This window comes from Pongo abelii, chromosome 10, assembly GCF_028885655.2.
Source record: "Pongo abelii isolate AG06213 chromosome 10, NHGRI_mPonAbe1-v2.0_pri, whole genome shotgun sequence".
Taxonomy (NCBI): domain Eukaryota; kingdom Metazoa; phylum Chordata; class Mammalia; order Primates; family Hominidae; genus Pongo; species Pongo abelii.
Window position 1 is genome coordinate 12,725,331 of NC_071995.2, and position 22,431 is coordinate 12,747,761.

Here is a 22,431-nt window from a genome sequence, read left to right on the forward strand (position 1 = left end):
CTGGACTAGAAACAAACATAGCCACCACTTTTGAGCCAGGTTCTGTGCAGGGACTTCTCTTGTGTATCTTATACCCTTACAATATCCGTGCAAGATGACTATTATTATTTGCAATTTGCCTATAGGAAGTTCATGTTTGGAGAGGTGGAGTAACCTGCCACAGGTCACAAAACTAGTCATTGGCATGGCCACAATCTGAATTTGGGACCGTTAGACTGAGAAGCCCAAGCTAATTCTTGATACACTCACTGCCTGGGACATTTCACACGGTAGATCTGAGCTTTCTCGCATCTGAGACTAAAAGGAAAATGTAGTCCTTAACAGACAGCAGAAGGAAACAGATTATTAGCAAAAAGAACTGCTTTCCTAGCAGGAAACCAGAGAAGGAGTTATTTCATGTAAGCTTAAGCAAAGGAAATTGAACAAAATCAGTTCTTTATCTATCCTGTTATTCGTATGGAAATAAAGACGAAATGCTTGCATCCTGTTGTTTTAGTGCTTGTACTGATCTTTTTAAAACATGCCTGTGATCACATCACTCTCTACTCAAAACTTTGAACAGCTCTCCATTGCCTCCATCAGTGTGTTTCAAATTCGTAAAAAGTAAAATAAAATAACAGGATGCTTTTTTCAGACGAAATCTTACATGGCATACCAAATATAGCAAGAAAAAAGAAAGACAGAGAGAGAGGAGAGAGAAGCCCGGACAAGCTAAAGCAGAGGGTAGAGGGAGAAGGAACCGAAGAAGGCAAGGGTCAGGTCCCAGGCATTTCTCTTCCCTGAATTGGCCTCCCTCTTTTGCCACCTCCCCAGCAAGACCTTTAACTCCACAATCCACAGCTCATTTTGAAATGTACTGATCAATGTGAGAAAATGTGAGGCTTCAGCCTGATAGTCAAAGAACACCATAATCTGGACCCAAGTGCTAGTTCACTTATTTTCCCTCCACTATTTTCAAGCCCTGGCTATTTGCAAGCTGCATACGTATGCTGTCCCAGTTCTCTCACCGCTCTTCAAACACATTCTGAATTCACCTATAATTTCCCCTCTGCTCACCCTGTTGTAGCCCCAATATCCACCCACCTAACTCCTTCTAGCTTTCCAAAAGCTTTCACTTGCCTCTTTCTTTGAAGCTCACCTATCCCTGCCTTCTAACCTGGCTACCTGCATCTCTGTTAGACCTCTTACTTAGTTCATTAGTTCATTCTCGCTCTCTTTTTTTTTTTTTTTTTTTTTTTTGAGACGGAGTCTCACTCTCTTGCCAGGCTGGAGTGCGGTGGCGCAATCTCGGCTCACTACAACCCCCAACTCCTGGGTTCAAGCGATTCTTCTGCCTCAGCCTCCCAAGTAGCTGGGTCTACAGGCATGCACCACCATGCCCGGCTAATTTTTGTATCTTTAGTAGAGATGGGGTTTCACTGCATAGGCCAGGCTGGTCTTGAACTCCTGAGCTCATGATCCACCCGCCTTGGCCTCCCAAAGTGTCGGGATTACAGGCGTGCGCCACCGCGCCCGGCAGTTCATTTTCTTTATGTGGAGTTATCTATAGCCATGTCTCTCTTCCCACCCCAGTAAGACTGTGGCTTTTCCCTCTCTACCCTCCAGCACAAACACAATAGATGTTCAATAAATGTTTACTGAGTTTTCACCCCTGTCTCTCCTAACCCGCAAAGAGTAAATGGCCCTGCATAGAATAGAAGGGCACAGTGTGGACTTTGTTGTTACAGGCCCAACATGTGTAGCACCAGTGCGTGTGACCTGGAAGAAATCCCCCTAGAAGACGATGACCTAAACACCATAGAATTCAAAATCCTCACCTACTACACCAGTCATCATGTCTTCAAGAGCACCCCTGCTCTCTTCTCGCCAAAGCTGCTGAGAACAAGAAGTTTGTCCCAGAGGGGCCTGGGGAATTGTTCAGCAAATGAGTCATGGACACAGGTGTCATGGCCTTGCAGAAATTCCCAATCCAGCGAGAAGGCCATAAACCTTGGCAAGAAAAAGTCTTCTTGGAAAGCACTCTTTGGAGTAGTGGAGAAGGAAGATTCGCAGAGCACGCCTGCCAAAGTCTCTGCTCAGGGTCAAAGGACGTTGGAATACCAAGATTCGCACAGCCAGCAGTGGTCCAGGTGTCTTTCTAATGTGGAGCAGTGCTTGGAGCATGAAGGTAGGCATCTGGGATTTCTTTCTCTCCCGCATCCTGGTTTTTCCCTTCTTTGTGTCCAGAGTGGTACATCTCTTCTTTTGTTGTAAAGTGGCTTTAGAGAGGGCATGCATTATGCCTCAGCTTCCCAACTTATTAGTGTTCAATCATAATTGCCCTGCTTTTCTCAAGACTAAAAGGAGTTGCTGGCCGGGTGCGGTGGCTCACGCCTGTAATCCCAGCACTTTGGGAGGCCAAGGCGGGCGGATCATGAGGTCAGGAGATTGAGACCATCCTGGCTAACACGGTGAAACCCCGTCTCTACTAAAAATACACAAAATTAGCCGGGTGTGTTGGCGGGCACCTGTAGTCCCAGCTACTCGGGAGGCTGAGGCAGGAGAATGGCGTGAACCCAGGAGACAGAGCTTGCAGTGAGCCGAGATGGCGTCACTGCACTCCAGCCTGGGCGACAGAGTGAGACTCTGTCAAAAAAAAAAAAAAGACTAAAAGGAAATGATGGAAGTTAAGGGTGCTGGGACTGGTTTTCTTTCTCCACTGTCTATAAATAAGCTTGTTTCCCAAATTCCTAGTCCTCTGTACCAGACACCAATAAAAAAGAAGGAGGCCAGGCGCAGTGGCTCACGCCTGTAATCCCAACACTTTGGAAGGTCGAGGTGGGCAGATCACGAGGTCAGGAGTTCGAGACTAGCCTGGCCAACATGGTGAAAACCCGTCTCTACTAAAGATACAAAAAATTAGCTGGGCATGGTGGCGCATGCTTGTATTCCCAGCTACTCAGGAAGCTGGGGCAAGAGAATCTCTTGAACCTGGGAGGCGGAGGTTGCAGTGAACCGAGATCACATCACTGCACTCCAGCCTGGGCTACAGGGTAAGACTCCGTCTCAAACAAAAAAAAGGAGCCCTAACCAGGGACTTGCTTGGGCTGCCTGGGCTGCTGCTCTTCCTAAGACAACTCATTCGCTCAGGGCCTCTGTGTTTCCATCTGTACATTGGGTACCCCACTCTCTCCACCTCGTATGGTTGATGGGAAGATCAGAGAGCAAGAGTAAAAGGACTCTTGACAAAGTACAAACCATCCTACAAAAACAACTGAGAAGCATTTTGACAAAATATTCCCTCAGTTGGACAAAATTAATTGTATTGAGTGAAACATTTTCACCAGGCACTGAGGCTCATACCTGTAATCCCAGTACTTTTGGAGGCCAAGGTGGGTGGATCACTTGAGCTCAGGAGTTCAAGACCAGCCTTAGCAACATGGCAAAACCCTGTCTCTACCAAAAAATACAAAAAAATTAGTCAGACGTGGTGGTGCATGCCTGTGGTCCTGGCTACTCGGAAGGCTGAGGTGGGAGGATGGCTTGGGCCTGGGAAGTAGAGGTTGCAGTGAGCCAAGATGGTGCCACTGCACTCCAGCCTTGGTGACAGAGTGAGAGCCCATCATGTCTATACTCTCAGCACTGTGGGAAACCAAGGCAGGAGGATCACTTGACACCAAGAGTTTGAGATCAGCCTGGCATCACAGCAAGACCTTGTCTCCATAAAAAATTAAAATAAAAAAATTAGCAAGGCATGGTGGCGCACGCCTGTTGTCCCAGCTACTATGGAGGCTGAGGTGGGAGGATCACTTGAGCTCAGGAGGTCAAGGCTGCAGTGAACCAAGATCACATCACTGCACCCCAGCTCTGGGTGACATAATGAGATTCTGTCTCCAAAAAAGACAGTTGCCCTTCACGCACACACCTTGGCATAAGCATCTTCTTCCCCTTCAACAAAGCCCAGTGCCCAAAGCCCAGATTTTTTTTTTTTTTTTTTAGATGTTTTAGATGGAGTCTTGCTCTGTTGCCCAGGCTGGAGTGCTATGGTGCAATCTTGGCTCACTGCAAGCTCCGCCTCCCAGGTTCAAGCAATTCTCCTGCCTCAGCCTCCTGAGTAGCTGGGATTACAGGCGCGCACCACCACGCCTGGCTAATTTTTGTATTTTTAGTAGAGACGGGGTCTCACCATGTTGGTCAGGCTCGTCTTGAACTCCTGACCTCGTGATCTGCCCGCCTTGGGCTCCCGAAGTGCTGGGATTACAAGTGTGAGCCACTGCACTCAGCCGCAAAGCCAGATTTTAAAAGAAAGACCCCCTCCTGCTGGGTTTCATGGGCCTGGGTAACTTGTCAATAATTAGTCAAGAGGTGGCAGTAATGTTTCAGTTTTTAAATGTGACAGTCCTGGCTTGCTTGGAGAATCAGCCCACTCATAGACAGCTTTAGATCATTCACTATGATCAAGGAAACTCCCATTTCCCATTAGAGTTTCAGATGTTTAGAACAGTGGGAGTTATGGTCAGGATCATCTGAGTGAACCTCATGGCACAGACAGGATGAGGAAATGGGAGTCCCACAAAAAGGGCTTACCCAGGAAACATCCAGGAAGTAGCAGAGCCTGGACTCACCAGAAGTCCAGGCCTCTCCCTAGACTTGTTTAATTTTTACAGCAGGGCATCTGCTCTCTGAACTCTGCCCAGCTAAGGCAGGTCTAGAGCAAGAGGGAGCGGCCCCCTGTGGTCCTCCCCTCCACACCTGCCTCCCCACCCCTCAGCCGCCCTCACCCAGCCACGGCTCCTTCTGCCGGGGGTGGCATCTGGGCTCTGGGGCAAAGAACAGTTTGGAGGCACCTAAATAGGCTTTTCTGCTTGGCCTGTACTGCGGACTTTGCCAGCAGACAGAGAAAGCTTTTACAGACCTTAGTCTTCTTGTTTTTCCTGAGATAAATTGCATTCTGTATTTCAATATTTACTGGAGTGTCATTTGACAATTTTTTATTTTCTAAAATTTCAAGAGAAGCTTTTATTTCTTTTTTCGGTAGGGAAAGAAAACTTGTATGTGAGATTGAGAATTAAAGATTAAATTCAAAAACACTTAGGTGATGTGTTAATGTGCTGAATAGCTGAATAGTACCTATGGCTGAATAATATTCTCCATAAAAAATGAAAAATGATTACCTCCTAAGAAGGCTTTAAACACATATGTACAGCTTATCGTCCCTTCTCACCTTTCTCCTCACGTTTGCATTTAGTCAGTTAATTGTGTGTTTTTTACTTGTGTTACTTGTGTTGGTTTTACATTGGGCGTGATCCAAGAGAGCCTCACATTCTATTTCTATTTTGCCACATACAAATCAGGCCTTACAAATTTGGTTTCTCCTGGGTTCTTTTTTGTTTGTTTGTTTGTTGTTTTTGAGATGGAGTCTCACTCTGTCGCCCAGGCTGGAGTGCAGTGGCACAATCTCAGCTCACTACAAGCTCCACCTCCCGGGTTCACGCCATTCTCCTGCCTCAGCCTCCCAAGTAGCTCGGACTACAGGCGCCCGCCACTACACCCGGCTAATTTTTTGTATTTTTAGTAGAGACGGGGTTTCACCATGTTAGGCAGGATGGTCTCGATCTCCTGACCTCGTGATCTGCCCGCCTTGGCCTCCCAAAATGCTCGGATTACAGGCATGAGCCACCACGCCCAGCCTCACCTGGGTTATTTTAACTGAAGGTCACTGTGTAGCCTTGTACAGCCACTGCCAGGCCTCAGTACTGAGTTTACATGGGAACTGTGAGATTATGTCCCAAGACCAAATTCTTTTAGGAAGAAGCCTCAGGATGTAGAGAAATGGACATTAGCACTAGTTTTAAAGACTACCAACCCAGGCTCTTTCACTTGTGAATCTTTTGTTTCTCCATAGCTATGATTTGCTCACGTGGAATGTTATAGTTAAGGTGAGGTTCAGCGATATACAGTGGAACACCCAAATACCCATGGCTTAAATAATATACAGGTTTGCTTTTCTCTCCCTTAAAAGAGGACAAAAGTTTGGCAGCTCAGGCATGATATGACAGCTCCACAAAGTTATTAAGAATTCCTGGGAATGGCCAGGCAGGGTGGCTCATGCCTGTAATCCCAGCACTCTGGGAGGCTGAGGTGGGCAGGTCGCTTGAGCCAAAGAGTTTGAGACCAGCCTGAGCAACATGACAAAACCCCGTCTCTATAAAAAAAAAAATGCAAAAATTAGCCAGGCGCAATGGTGCGCGCCTGCAGTCTCAGCTACTCAAGAGGCTGAAGGAGGAGAATCACTTGAGCCTGGGAGACAGAGGCTGCACTGAGCTGAGATCACACCATTGCACTCCAGCTTGGATGATGGGGTGAAAAAAAGAATTCCTGGGAATTCTGCCATCCCTCAGCTCGTGGCTTCCACCTCAAAGTCACCTTTATATTCTAAAGGTGGCTGTTGGGGCTTCACCCATCATGTCTACATCTCAGGCAGGAATAAAAAGGAAGCAGAGGAAGGGCAAAGGGTGCCTTCTTTCCAGGTAATTCAGCTCCCTTTTGTTTTATTATTATTATTTTTTAATCTTTTGTAAAGATGGGGTCTGTGTTACCCAGGCTGGTCTCGAACTCCTAGCCTGAAATGATGGCCTTGCCTTGGCCTCCCAAAATGCTGAGATTATGGGCGTGAGCCACTGCACCCAGCCTCAGCTCCCTTTTCGAGAGCTTTCTTGAAACTGCTCCCAGCTTCTGACATCTCATTGGCCCTTCCCTACTGCAAGGGAGCCCAGGGAATATAGTTTGTTCAGCTGGGTTCATTGCTGCCCCCTCACATTTTAGAGGTCTGTTACTAAGGAAGAAGAAGAAAGTGGATACTGAGTGGGAAAGAGCAGTCCATAAGGAAGTCACACCCCAACCCCCTGCCCTTTCTCTTTAAAACAAATGCCTCAGACCACAGGCGAAATGGGACCTTCTGACCCCATTGGCCTGCTCTTCCTGGCCCCACAATGACCCCCAAAACAGACTCCAAGGAACAGACAGCCTTTCTGTCTTCTCCCCACCCCATCCAGTGTTCCCTCGCCTATCAGACAGGACCAAGTCTGACAAGGATATAATCTTTTCTTTTTCATGTTTTAAAATTAAAATATCCAAGATGGGAATTTTAACTAGAGCTAGTGCATCTGTGGGAACATGTTTGCTTATAGTTTCTCCTGGACATGTCTCACTCCATGTGCACAAACCCATAGAAATCAATACCCTGCTTTAACCCCAGCACTTTGGGAGGCTGAGGTGGGAGGATCACCTAAAGTCAAGAGTTGAAGACCAACCTGGCCAACATGGCAAAACCCTGTCTCTACTGAAAAAATACAAAAATTAGCTGGGCGTGGTGGCAGGCGCCTGTAATCCCAGCTACTCAGGAGGCTGAGGCAGGGAGAATGGCTTGAACCCAGAAGGTGGAGTTTGCAGTGAGCCAAGATCACGCCATTGCACTCCAGCCTGGGCAACAGAGAGAGACTCCGTCTCAAAAAAAAAAAAAAAAAAAAAAGTCAATACCCTGTACACAGTTAGCCAGATTGGGTAATTTTCTACCTGTTGGTGATCTTGTGGCTGCCCTGCCTTATGAGGGGAGGAGGGGACAGAGCCTTTGGGACCCTTCATGGACCTTGTTAATGTGCAAGATGGGCACAGGGTGCTTTCTGGTGGTAGAACCGCATGCTGATCACCCCAGATGAGCCGCACAAGGTTGTAAAGGCAGCAGAGGCCTGCTTTCCTTTCTCATCTCCTGAGGACACGGCCAAGGAAGTTTCCCTTGGCTTTGGGAGCCAGCCTCTTGCCATTTCTTTCTTTGCCAGGGGCCATGGGTGGCCAGAGTTCCAGCGGAGGCTGGCTGGGCTGCAATAAGGGGATTACAAAGTCGAAAGTCTGTTTCGCTTGGTTCTTAAAAATGAGGAGGAAAGACATCGATCCTTCTTGATCTTTCTTCTCTCCGTCATTCGCTTCTTATCGGTTTTTGAACCCTGTGGACTAACGATGAAAAAGATGGCTTTATGAGTCAGATGTCCACCAGAGGATGGCTTCATGGACAGAGCAGTATCTTCTGTGGCATTTCCGTGAATGGCTGGAGGGCTGAAGGGAGGACACTGAAGCCTTCAGCTGTGGAGGAATCCAGGGAGAGGGATCAGGAGCCACCTTGGCAGCTCCGCATGATGTCAAAACCTGTTTCTCTTGTGGCTCAGTCCCTCCCAGGCCCCCTACTTGCCTCTCTTACCTACGGTGCTGTACAAAGCCCAGGAGTGCCCTAGGAGTTTGAGCACACCAACCTTCTGTCCAAAACGCCACTCCATTACTGTCTTCAAGTCCTGTGAATTACCTAATGTTAGTCTTCAAATGTTACATGGTAAAACCCAGCTGCTCCACACGGCATCCAAGACAGCTTGTACAAGCTTTTAAAAGTTTAGGATTTAGGTTGGGTGTGGTGGTGGCTCATCCTTGTAATCCTAGCACTTTGGGAGGCTGATGTGGGAGGATTGCTTGCACTTAGGAGTTCAAGACCAACCTGGGCAACATAGGGAGACCTTATCTCTAGAAAAAGAATTTTAATAAAGTAGCCAGGCGTGGTGATGCACACCTGTCATCCCAGCTACTCAGGAGGCTGAGGTGGGACAATCGCTTGAGCCTGAGAGGTCCAAGCTGCAGTGAGCTGTGATCACACCACTGCACTCCAGCCTGGGTGACAGAGTGAGACTCTGTCTGGAAAAAAGTAAATAAACAAATAAAAGGTTAGAACTTAGTGACAAATCAACAGTGAACATTTTACCACCCAGCAACTCAGCCATGCCATCTGCCCACCCCACCTCCCCTTTTCCCCACTAGGGGCAAAAGCGACTGGTCTTTTATAGGCTACAACATTCAGTGGGTCAATGCCATTTCACCGTTCTATCTCAAAGTGCTTTATTCTACAATTCTGTGTGCAAATACATGACATAACTCTTTTCTCGGGTTGTAAATTCTTGAAGGCCATAAGTTGTGCTGACTGCATCCTTGTTTACCTATAAGCATTCATTGAATGTTTTCCAGTAGACATGGAGGGGAGAGAAAAGGCAGAACTGTACCAGCGACGGGAGTTAGGTGTTCACTTGATAATGGACTTGGATGATGAATCTCATTGCCCTGAGAGCAGGGATATTTCTTTCCTCAGTGACCAACCCCGAAATGCTTGTCAAACTATCGAATGTCCTCCTATGCACGTAGGGGCTGGCTCTTAGAGGTATAAAGCATGTCAAGAAAAAAGAATAAAAATAAAAGCATAATGAGTATTCCTTCAAGTAAAGAGCTAAGCACTCCTTTTTGTGTCTCTTCCCTTGCAAAGGGGAAAGGAGACCCTAATTTTGCAAGACTTCAAAAAGAGTATGCAGAAGGCCAGTTGCTTCAAGGTGACAATCATTCCTGTGTGCACCCCTCCCACATCCCAGCCTCTGCCAGGCAACTTTCAGTCCTTTCTGAAGAATGACCCTCCCCCAGCACACATACTCCCAGGCAGTTTCCTTCTATTCTGGGCTGGTCTTTTCATTCCGGGTGACTTTGCATACCAATGAGCCAGATGAAGTTCTGGGAAGGGCCTCTCAGCACCATTTTGTCTTGTTTCAGCTGTGGACCCCAAAGTCATTTCCATTGCCAACCGAGTAGCTGAAATTGTTTATTCCTGGCCACCACCACAAGCGACCCAGGCAGGAGGCTTCAAGTCCAAAGAGATTTTTGTATTTCAGGGTCTCCCCCAGCGCCAAGGCCACCGGCCTGTAGCTTCAAGTTCTAAGAAAGGTAAGCTTTCCTTCCCTGGGTGGAGTGTTTGCCAGGCAGGGGCGCGGGAGCATTTGTGTATTTATCCATCCCAGGGCTCGGCAACTTGACAGTCTCTGCTGCCTGGACTGAGGGCTTGATGGCCACAGGCTGTGGGCAATGAGCTCCAGCTTGAGACACCAGCCCAAGGCAAGGGGGCTGCCCCAGCAGGTTGAACCAACATTCCCAGCTCTCTGCTAAGTAAGAAAGGAAAGCCCCCTACAGAGGGAGAGGAGGAAACACAAAGCCCGCATTCAGCCTTGTCTGTGGCGGGAAATGCAACGTTAGATCTGATCATGTTACCAGTGACCCTGGGCCAATTTGCACCAGGTACAGTTGGAGCATCAAGCCAGGGATTTGTATTATAACACTGCTTTAGGGCTTTGTGAAAAAGCAGGGGGTTGTCAGGCACCAGCTATGGTGCAAGACATGGAGCAGAACTGAGAAGTAGTGACAAGGCTGGGTCAGTTGTCACCCAAACCATAGCAATAGCTGAGACTGTAGATCCCATCAGGCTGGTGGTAACTCGAGGCACTGAGGGGAGAGTCAAGGGGAGCAAAGCCAAGTACCACTGGAAGAGAAGCTCTGCCCGGCATTCCCCCACCACAGCTCTTGCTCCTGGCTCCCTCCACAAACTACAGTGGAGGTTGTGATGAAGCAGCCTCATTGTCTGGGATAAATACCTGAGGTTCGTTGTCTCATGCCAAGGGAATCGAGGACACAGACACACACAAGAAGTGGGTTTAGCGGCAGAGGTTTAATAGGTAAAACAAAGAGAAAGGAGAACAGCTCTCTCTCCTGCGACAGAGAGGGGAACCCAAATGTGACTTCTGGCCTGCGACAGAGTGCACCGGATTTTATAGACAGGTTTGAGGAGGTGTTGTCTGATTTACATAGGATCCAAAAATCAGTGGAACCAGGTGTGACGTTTACATAGCATGGCGGAAGCTGGCCACCCCACCCTAATCTTATTATGCAAGTGGGCTTGCCACTTGGCCGGCGCCATGTTGTCGGCTCCCTATGGCACAGGGAAAATGCGGCCGTCATGTTGGCTATGCCTAGTCCCAGGTGGCCTTTTCCTATTGGCACAGCTGCCAACGTTCACTGTGCAAGCTTTTAGCTTGCTTGTCTATGTCTGCAGCTCAATTTTACAGGCTACTCTTTGTTAGAAAATAAAATGATTTGGGGGCTGCTTTTCATTAAAAGGAAAACCTTCCCAGGAACTTCCTTACCCTCACTATCTGCCTAAATAATCTCTTTTTAACTCCTCTAACAGTGAGGCCAAGGTGGATCTTGGGTTTGCACCTCCCTTAAGAACAAGGTGAAGGTTCTCCCTCCAAAGGTATCCGTGTCTCCCAACCCCTGATGCAGAGCAATAGCCACACTAAAGGGGCCACAGCTGCCACAGAGGCTCAGGGGACCGTGTGAGGAGCTGGAGGAGAGGAGGAGGCCTCTGAGTCTGCTAAAAAACAGTGTGGACATTTTATTGCTATCCCACGTGGGCTTGGGAGATGGAATGCCACCCCTAAACCAAGCTAAAGCTAAGATGACCTCATCCTCTGTGCACAGGAGAAATACAGGCTGCTGTGCCAGCAACTTTCCCTAAGAGAGTGTTAACCCAATATATCTGAGACAGATCTGACTCAATTTAGAACTTTTATTTTGGCTGGGCACGGTGGCTCGCGCCTGTAATCCCAGCACTTTGGGAGGCCAAGGCAGGTGGATCGCCTGAGGTCAGGAGTTCAAGACCAGCCTGGCCAACATGGTGAAACCCCGTCTCTACTAAAAATACAAAAAAATTAGCCAGGCGTAGTGGCAGGTGCCTGTAAACCCAACTATTGGGGAAGCTGAGGCAGGAGAATTGCTTCAACTGGGGAAGCTGAGGTTGCAGTGAGCCAAGATTACGCCATTGCACTCCAGCCTGGGTGACAAGAGTGAAACTCTGTCTCGATATTAAAAAAAAAAAAAAGTAGAAGAAAAAAAAGGTTTATTTTGCCAAGCCTGGGCACGGTGGCTTACATCTGTAATCCCAGCACTTTAAGAGGCTGAGGCAGATGGATCTCTTGAGGCCAGAAGTTCAAGATCAGCCTGGCCAACGTAGCAAAACCCCACCTCTACTAAAAATACAAAAAATTAGCTGGGTGTAGTGGCACACACCTGTAGTCCCAGCTACTTGGGAGACTGAGGCAGGAGAATCGCTTGAACCCAGGAGGTGGAGGTTGCAGTGAGCCAAGATCGTGCCACTGCACTCCAGCCTGGGTGACAGAGCAAGACTCACATACTCCACTACCCCTGTCCCCCAACACACACCATACACCAACTGTGGCCACGTTCCTATCCATCTGCCCTTTTAGCCTTGGCCATAGGGGAATTTATTAATTTTATTTATATCCCACTTTATTGTCAAGACCCAGCATAAAAGAATAATTTTTAGTCAGATAAAATCCATCAATTTGAAAGATATCTTTGTAAAAAGAAAACAAAAACAGGAAAATAAGACGGATTTGGGAATTAGGTTAATTTCCAAAATGTAGGCCAGCAAGACTGTCCACTCTCTTAGATATGGGCCACAAATTTGGCTCTATACTTTCTAGCAACTAACCCAAAGAGTGAAATATAATCAAATATGAGATTTATGGTGTCCATAAGATAAAAGCACCATCTGCTGAGGAAAAATCCAAAAACCAGAAGAATATTCCTCCTAAATATCTTCATAGACAGAATCCTGTGCTGTGAAACCGATGTCTTCAACAACAAGCTTAAGGTAACTACAGCGATGAATTTCACAGTGAGAGCTGGGGGACTGAGCAAAGGAAGAAGGGGAAAGAAGGAAAGGAAGGGGCTGTAGGAGAAATCCCTAGTATGGTTTGTGTCTGGGCAGAAGAGGCAAGGAAAGATTTACTTGATAAGAATTAACATGCTTCTTGCCAGGCACGGTGGCTCATGCCTGTAATTCCAGCACTTTGGGAGGCCAAAGTGGGCGGACCACCTGAGGTCAGGAGTTTGAGACCAGCCTGGCTAACATGGTGAAACCCGGTTTCTACTAAAAATACAAAAAAATTAGCTAGGCGTGGTGGCACACGCCTGTAATCCCAGCTACTTGGGAGACTGAGGCATGAGAATCGCTTGAACCTGGGAGGGGGAGGTTGCAGTGAGGCAAGATCACACCATTGCACTCCAGCTTGGGCAACAAGAGCAAAATTCTGTCTAAAAAATAAAAATAATTTTAAAAAAAGAATTAGCATGCCTCTTCCTCCAGCCCTTACCAAGCCACAAGCATTCATTGTCCCTGGAAAAATGTAAGATTATGTTTTGCTTCTCTTAAAAGAAATAACTGGAATTTTCCCCGACAGATGAAGAAGAACAAATACTAGCCAAAATTGTTGAGCTGCTGAAATATTCAGGAGATCAGTTGGAAAGAGAGGTATGGAACACCTTGAGCTGATGCGATTGATTTCTGTGCCCGTGCACTAGTACACGAGAATGGAATTGTATTCCATGTTGCAACCTTATTCCCTTTCTAAGTCCCGGTTTCTACTTAGTCCTAAATTTTATTTCCCTTGGAGTCAAAATTCTTCATGCTGGTAGAATCTCAAAAATGAGTCACTTTGGAAAACATAAGTAAACCTTCTGGAGCCTCCTTGGAATTTTTGGAAACTAAAAAAGGAACTTGTTATTGCAAGAAAAGACACCAGTAAATTAAAATTTGCTGGATGGAATTATTAATCTCATTCCCTATGTAACTGATTCTCATTGAAGTTTAGACTCGCATTTGCTTTGCAGCCTGGATATCTGTGTCCCACACTTGCTCCAAAGCTGGAATACTTTCTGGAATCTTTCTCCCCTGTAGTTGCTGGACTGTTGTCTGTTTAAGGGCTCTCTTAGCAGTTCAGCCAGGGAGGCGTGCTAGTGTTACTGGGAGAATGTATGGATTTCCTGCCATTTGGAAGTTGAGACCCATCCTTCCAATCAGGAATGGGTGAGAATTGCCTTCAGGTAAAGAGTTGGTGAGCAAACCTTCAACAGAGTCAGAAGGGCTTCTCTATGCCTCCTGGGTCCATAACCCACAGATGACTGAGTAGTCTCTAGAATCTGTCAATCAGGGTCTGGCTTGCAGACATAGACCCTTGTTTTGCCAGAATCTGTGGGGAGGGAGTCAGACCCTGGGGGTGGGGATGGGAGGTTCTGCAGGAAGACAAACAGCTCATGTCTATAGCTTTGTCAAAAGTGTGCCCAGAGGCTGGTGACCCAGAGGGCGAAGCACCTGGGAGACGGGACAGAATGAGAAACAGCGAGAAAACCAGGGATATTAGGTTAAAGAAAAGAGAACGGGGTTGTGAGCTTTGGGGCCACAAGTAGAGGGTGGAGAGGGGTGCAAGGAAGCAAGAGATGGAACAGGATGCATGATTTAAGGGCACCCCTGCATTTCTCCAGAGCTAGTGTCATGGATACACAAATTATGCCTAGTATGGGGTGATTGATTTCTCTTTATGGTAAGAATGAACCTCCATTCCTGGAGAATAGGCACTACAGGCTGCCCATGAGAGTCAACGGGTGCCTTGTGAGGGAACGATCTTCCTGTCACGGGGAGAATTGCAAGTAGGTGCCAGTACCAGTTAGCAGTTCAGCACAGAACTCCGAGGGGTCCTTTAGACAGCCTCAAGGGCTCTTTACAACTCGGAGTTTCTGTGGCTCTCACGGCAACCTCCTTCCCAGCTTCCCTAAGCAGGACTTATGGTCATCGGTCAGCGAGGTGGGAAAGGCGGAGTGGGGGTGCTGGAGGTGGAACGAAGGCCACCTCTCAGGTTGTGAAGAGCGATGGTTTAATTTTCACCCCCACAAATTACCACTTTCAAAAACCTCACTTTGCCTGGTGCTCTCTCTTAAGGAGTTTGGATATTTTACATTGTTTATGGCAAAGCTTTGGTTGTTATTTCCTTTACACGCTTCCCCAGTAGGGAGCTCTGCTAGGGACACATGGTAGGTGTGACCTTGTGCTGAGCGGGTGCCAAGCTCCCACTGCAGAGTGCCATGTGTGTGGCTGCAGGGGATCTGCAGAGCTGCTGGTCCCGAGAGCACACACAGCCCAAAGGCCCATCCTACACCTCCAGGAGTGGCCAAAGAGCCAGGTATACCCGAGAGGGACAGGCAGGGGAGGGGTGAGGAGGTGCCAGTGGAAGCCCTGTCTTTGTGGCGTTTGATTCTTTTACTGTTCTGGCACAGTCCCAACTTGGCTGCCTGCTAGGGTTTTGAGCCTGGCCTCCTCCATTGGGAAACTGATGAAGAGGAGTCCATTCCCTGTTATGGAGGAGGCTGGCCATGCCTGCTGCAGAGTCACAACCCAGATGAGGCCTGGACGGCGGGGGTGGGCTTGCTTCAGGGAAAAGACAGGTCTGCCAAAATCTCCCAATCGCATCTGACTCATCCCCCAGATATCCCTTTTAGAAACAATATTTGTTGAAAACCCGCTTGGCTTATCATTCCTCTAGGACAGAACTAGAGGATTTTCAAATAAACATTTTGTCCCTGCTCACTAAGAAATTTCCGTTTTCACATGACAACCAGCATATTAACAGACATTGCGAGAATGCTTTAAACGAAGATGATATATAGCTTTTTGATATGAGCTCTGATTTTTCAAAAGCAGAAGAGGCAGCATTGATTTTGTTTTAAAGGCATAGTAGCTCAAAGGAGGTAAAGCAGAGAGATACCAGGTTCAAGGGAGGGCCGGGAGGTAAAATCAATAGGGTAGAATAATGGGAAAGAAATCAATGAATTGGAGTTTTTTTAAGTGAACATATGCACGCAAGGGAGTCTTCCCTGACCTCCATGCTCCCGTAGCATCCTGAAAAATGACTTGCATTTCCAGAGCACCTCTTCTAGGTCCAACACTATAAAGTGTTCAACTACCCTATAGTATAGGGCCAAGCACAGTGGCTCACACTTGTAATCCCAGCTCCTGGGGAGGCCGAGGTGGGAGGATCGCTTGAGGCCAGGAGTTTGAGACCAGCCTGGGCAATATAGTAAGACTTTGTCCCTAAAAAACAATAATAAAAGTTTCTTAAGAAAATGAAGGCTGGGGACGGGTGCAGTGGCCCACGCCTGTAATCCCAGCACTTTGGGAGGCCGAGGCAGGTGGATCACCTAAGGTTAGGGGTTCAAGACCAGCCTTACCAACATGGTGAAACCCTGTCTCTACTAAAAATACAAAAATTAGCTGGGTGTGGTGGTGTGTGCCTGTAATCCCAGCTACTGGGGAGGCTGAGACAGGAGAATTGCTTGAACCTGGGAGGCGGAGGTTGCAGTGAGCTGAGATCACACCTCCGCACTCCAGCCTGGGCGACAAAGTGAGACTCCAACTCAGGAAAAAAAAAAAATGTAAGAAAGAAAAGAAAAGAAAATGAAGACTGGGTGCAGGGACTCATGCCTGTAATCCCAACACTTTGGGAGGCTGAGGTGGATGGATCACTTAAGCCTAGGAGTGGGCAATATGGCGAAACCCCATCTCTACAAAAAAAATAGAAAAAAATTAGCCAGGTGTGGTGGCATGTACCTGTAGTCCCATCTGCTTGGGAGGCTGAGGCAGGAGAATCACTTGAGCCCAGGAGGCAGAGGTTGCAGTGAGCCGAGACCACACCACTGCACTCCAGCCTGGGCAATGGGAGTGAAACCCTGTCTCAAAAAAAAAAAAAAAAAAAAAAAAAAAAAAAGAAAAAGAAAAAAAAGAAAACAATTACCCTATAGTATCGATACTATCACCATCCTAGTTTAGAGTGACAAACTGAATCTGAGAGGTTAATTTCCCCAAGATTGCATAGCTAAGTCAGAGGTGGACCCAGGGGTTTGAGCCAAGACAGTGATTCCTAAGTTTCAGATCCTGTCCATTACACTACCTCTAGCAAAGCACATCACATTGTTTTGCAATTCCCACTAGACTGTGAGCCCTTCGAGTGAGGACCCACATCTCAGTCATCCATACTACCTGCCCATTATAAGTGCTCAGGAAATATTTGTTGAATGTCAAATGAACTGACTGTTCCATTTTATACACGTATTTGTGCTGATGAAATGAATTCACCGAGCAGTACGTGCCCATTCTGGTTCTGCAGGACACTGCCTTCACCCTCATTCCCTTGGTTGACACCAGCATCCAGGGTTTTCCACGGGGTGGTTTGATGGCCTGCATTTGAGCTAAAGAATGAACTTCTGTCTGCCTCATGGAGCCAAGCTACTGTACTGAGTGCTTATTCTCTTGTACACAGCTGAAGAAAGATAAGGCGTTGATGGGCCACTTCCAGGATGGGCTGTCCTACTCTGTTTTCAAGACTATCGCAGACCAGGTCCTAATGGGTGTGGACACCAGGGGAGAATCAGAGGTCAAAGCTCAGGGCTTTAAGGCTGCCCTTGCAATAGACATCACAGCCAAGCTCACAGCTATTGATAATCACCCAATGAACAGGGTGCTGGGCTTTGGCACCAAGTACCTGAAGGAGAACTTCTCGCCATGGATCCAGCAGCATGGTGGATGGGTAAGCGTATCCTATTTAAAAACAAATTTTCTCAGAACTCAGAAGAGATGGGATGGAGTTTTTTTTTGTTTTTTTTTTAATGAAGGGAACACATCTATGAAGCAGTTCTCATGAGTTTAGGACACTTGAGTGGCCAGAGATAGATTCCATTGATGGGAACATATTTTTAGTGATTATCTTCATCATCAATAAATATTTACTGAGCTCTCCAAGGGTGTGTAGGGTATGTGTGGATGGAGAGGGACTGGTCAGATGGAACAGGAAATGAGGAGATGCTGAGATAAGAAATGTTTAGATAGATGTAATTTCTGTTTTCACAAATTTTGCAGGCAACGGAAGTCTGGCAGGGAGACAAGGGCAGGCAGACAGTTCCTCACACTTGCAGATACTTACAGGTCACGGAGACTAAGCCTCATGCAGAGACTCAGGGTTCATGACATTTTGTCATTGCTGCTTTGACCCAGCCATTTTGAGGGTGACATTTTGACACCAAATAAAAAGCCAACAGTTAAACTTTCATCTATTTTCAATTACCTGGTATCAGTCAAAACAGACCTCTTTCCCTTTTGCCTCAAACCCTCTCCCATCCCTCATCCCCAGTTCCTCAGGTCTACTTAAGACCGCCATGTTCAAACGGCTACATAAGGTCCACTGTGTCAAAATGTACTACCCCACAACTTTAACTCTCAACAGGCCTAGGCATTCCTAGGCAGACAGACCTTCACCCCACATTATCCTTAGTTCTCTTTCCACTAGAATGGTCCAGGGGCCAGCAGGAGGATTGAGTCGGCTCTAGGCATGGCTGGAGTGACCCTGGGACCTCCACACAGCCTTGGTCTCTTTGCTGACAGAAGGAAAGTGCAGCTGATCTTGCCCAAGGGTCTGAAGTGCCCGCCATGGTCTTCAGTGGCTGCCATGGTCTTCAGTTTGTGTACATTGAGTTCCTTTCTATTTTCCACTTTTGCACCAAGTTTGATAACCCTAAGTGGCTGATCTGAACAACCAAGGCCATTCTTAAGTATTCTAAACTTAAGCTGCCTTAGCTTATTCTAAAAGGAGGACAGGTTCCTCAAGATTATTTTAGTTCTACCTATTCTTCTTTCCAGGATTCCTTCACCCCAACAACCCCCTCGAGTCCTCATCTGCCCCAAAGCCTCTCCTGACCCTTCCAGCTCAAAGGCTGCACAGTCTCTAATCTCCAACACTTCATGTTTGCACCATAATAATATACAAAAGATGATCAAATTCCCAATTGACTATGTTTCAAGCATTCATTTTAAAAATCATTATTAGTCCTCTTAATATATTTTCTCAGAGAAATTATAATTATCAATTGGGTTCACAGGCCAGCTCTCAAAAATCTATTTAACCCACTAATGTAGCTAAAATACCATAAATATGCTATTAAAAAGCAGTGGTTCTACACCAAAAGCACAAGCAACAAAAGAAAGAATAGATACATTGGATTTTGTTTTGTGCTTCCAAGAACACCACCACCAAGAATGTGAAAAAAAAAAAAAAAGAAAAAACCCCACAGAATGGGGAAAAATACTTGCAAATAATATCTCTAATAAAAGACATATCTAAATACATAATGAACTATTATAATTGAACAATAAAATGTCAAATAACCCAATTTTCAAATGAGCAATGGATTTGAATAGACATTTCTCCAAAGAATATATATAAATGGCTAAAAGCACATGAAAAGACGCTTGTTTGACATCTTCATTTCAACAGTAGGAAAGTGCAAATCAAAGCAACATTGAGCTCTATCCACTACAGTGACTAAAATGAAAAAGAAAAGTATTGATGTTGGTGAGGATGTGGAGAAACTGGAACCGTTTATGTTGCTGGTTGGATTGTAAAATGGTGCAGTCCCTTTGGAAAACCACTTGGGAGTTCCCAAAAATGTTAAATATGAAGTTACCAATTCCAGGGGCCGGGCACGGTGGCTCATGCCTGTAATCCCAGCACTTTGGGAGGCCGAGGCGGGTGGATCACGAGGTCAGGAGAACGAGACCATCCTGGCTAACACGGTGAAACCCTGTCTCTACTAAAAATACAAAAAATTAGCCAGGCATGGTGGCAGGTGCCTGTAGTCCCAGCTACTCAGAAGGCTAAGGTAGGAGAATGGTGTGAACCCAGGAGGCGGAGCTTGCAGTGAGCCGAGATCACACCACGGCACTCCAGCCTGGGAGACAGAGGGAGACTCCGTCTCAAAAAAAATAAAAAAATAAAAAAATAAAGTTACAAATTCCACTCCTGGATATATCCCCAAGAAAGTTGAAGACATATTTTCATACAAAAATTTGTACATGAATGTTCATAGCTTTCATTAGCCAAAAAGTGGAAGCAACCCAGATGTCCATCAACTGATGAATGATGAATGGATAAGGAAAATGTAGTATAGCCACACAATGGAATATTATTCCAGTATAAAAATAAAGCAAGTATTGATACATGGATGAACCTTAAAAACATTATGCTAAGTGAAAGAAAGTCAGGCAAAAAGGCCATATACTGTATGATTCCATGTATATGAAGTGTCCAGAATAGGCAAATGTATAGATACAGAAAGTAGACTCGTTGCCAGGAGCTGAGGGTGAGAGAATGGGAATAATTGCTAAGGGATGTGAAGTTTATTTTTGGAGTGATGATAATGTCCTAAAATCAGAGGTGATGTTTGCGTAACTCTGTGAATATACTAAAAGTGAATATACTAATTCACTGAATTAGTGAATTTTATAGCACAATTATATTTCAATGAATCTTTATAAAACTAACAGTTCTAATTCTAGTAATCAAAAAGAGGAAAAAGAAATGAATGCATTTATTTTTTTAATTTGGCTGCTGGTACTGGAGAAAAAAACACTTCCAATTAGACAAAAAAGATGAATTATTCAGTAGGAATACTAAAGTGGATTTCCAAAGGCTTTAGAAATGGATGGCACTAGTTCTTTAACATCTGTAGTTTCAATTCAAAATGTATTTCTTATCCAAGTTATCATAAACCTTAATCTTAACTCTTGGCCATAGTTAAGTTTAATTTGGAGCATGTCAGTGGAAATTAGGAGAGGGGAGAAAAAGAATGTGAGAGGGATGACTAATTTTTCCAAAGGGTAGAAAAAAATAAAGGATGATGATAAAGAATATTTATGAGCTGATATGAGCTATGGAAGTGTGAAGGACATGTGGATTGGGGCGTGTGCTCAGAGTCCCTTAACCGGAAAAAAAGAAGACACTGGCAAGTAAGCCTCCTGGGACTTCCATTGGCACCAAATGTCTCGATGGCTCTCTGTGCTATCCTTGTAGTAGTGTGGGAGGAGAGAAATCTAGTCCCATGCACAAGCTTTCCAGAAGCTCAGGGTTCCTAACTATCTCAGTATTCCACATTTCATATGAGTACATCTCATCTTCCCAACTAAACTGCAGATCTGTAAGGGTGAGATCATGTTTTTATGATGGCTCCTTTAATCTCCCATAGCTCCCATTCCTCTACATAACACCATACATGTTCAGCCAGTACTTGTAGAACGGTGAGTGGATCGATCAAATGAATGAATAGCAACTCCATCTACAAGGCATGCCAAACAAGCTACCACGAGATTCTGATTTACTCCTTGGCTCTTTGTTCTCTCTGTGGAGCACCATTCACATAGTTACCCTGAAGTCCTGCAACCTCACCCATTCTGTAGCACTTTGAAAGGAGAGAGTTGTAACCTCCATAGTCATTGACTTTTCAGTACCCACTTTTTAAAAATTTTAAATACACCCTCGAAGCCCTCCCATCTTCCAAGAAAAGATCCAGCCTGTTAGCTCTGGGTGTGTAACATAAGACCTTAGCTGATATTTTCCTTGCAGGCATACCAAGAATGCCAGTCACCTCTCCAAACCCTCCCCCAAACTAACATGGTCTCCTGAGCCTCGGGTCATGCCTGGGATAGAGCCGAGTTAGCAGCCATATGTTTTCACTTCAACAGTAAATCTAACTTGGAATTTTAAGAATCTATTTTTCCCCCTCTAGGAAAAAATACTTGGGATATCACATGAAGAAGTAGACTGAAATATCAGATTTGTCATCAGGAATACTCTTTGTCTACTGTGGTCCTGTGCATGTTGGCCTCAGATGGACTACAAGAGATTACAACATACGAGGCAGATGGAGCATTGACGTTTTCAAAACCATTATTCCTGTGACTGGAGAGGCATCAGGAGAGGCCTTGTTCGTCTCCAGCTCATAAAATGTAGCAGCATGGTCCTTGACAGTGATGTTTTTCAGGCCCTCCATTGAGTACCTGAGGAAATCTGTAAAGATAAGTGGTGATGTTGTTTCAAACGTTCAGAACAGATACCATCATCCTGCCTTTGTTAGCTGCTGTAGGGAAAGTGTGTTACAGATGTCTGCTGACCTCACAAGAGTGAAAAGATAAACTGTGCATGTGTTTACACTTCCGTTTCTAGTACTATTTATTTTTAAACTACACTTGGGGTGGCCTAATACCTAGGAAGATGTTGCTATTCACGTTAGTAAACAGCCTAAAGAAACTCTTAGGTTTACTGCTACATCCATTTGTTTGGAGAGGTAACTGTTGTCTGTGCCTTTTTGAAAAACTTCCATTTGGTACAAAATTTTTACTCCAACACCCCCTCAACCCTTTTCTCAGGGACCATACCTCTTCTTCCCAAGGTGCCTGGGACTTCATCATTCTTTGTGGTAGTACAATGATTGGTAGCAGGTAAAATAAATACATGGAAAGACTACTGTCAAAAGAGTGTCTTCTGATTAGTAAGTAGTAAGTCTTCTGATTGAGTATAAAATGAGTTAATTTACATAAAGTGCTTAGAACACTTCTTGGTACTTAATGTTAAGTCTTCACTTATGGTCCCTAATGTGTGCTGCCCTCAGCTAAGCTGCCAATTTCCTCTCCTGTCAACGCAGTCACTGATTGCTTTCCTGAGATTGCGGCTGTTCAGTATAAGGTTTTTTAGAAACATGCTCAATAGTAAGCGTTTAAGACACAAAACAATTTTTAAAATACTATCAAATTATAAGGTCTTATAAATTTCTGGATATCTAGTACCCAGCATATGGCCTGAT

General features: G+C 45.7%; 1 protein-coding gene across 7 annotated transcripts in view; it reads left to right on the plus strand.

Annotated features, from left to right (window-relative positions):
- The window catches only part of BCL2L14 (BCL2 like 14), a 49,222-nt gene extending 27,441 nt beyond the window's left edge, over positions 1–21,781 (plus strand). For all 7 annotated transcript variants that reach the window (XM_054526854.1, XM_002822941.4, XM_054526853.2 and 4 more), the window contains 5 exons: positions 1,728–2,167; positions 9,613–9,783; positions 13,155–13,225; positions 17,064–17,330; positions 21,358–21,781. In XM_054526854.1, the coding sequence (XP_054382829.1) occupies positions 1,735–2,167; positions 9,613–9,783; positions 13,155–13,225; positions 17,064–17,330; positions 21,358–21,396 (981 nt within the window). In that variant the 5' untranslated portion in view covers positions 1,728–1,734 and the 3' untranslated portion in view covers positions 21,397–21,781. The remainder of the gene's footprint in view (positions 1–1,727; positions 2,168–9,612; positions 9,784–13,154; positions 13,226–17,063; positions 17,331–21,357) is intronic.
- Positions 21,782–22,431: the final 650 nt, after the last annotated feature.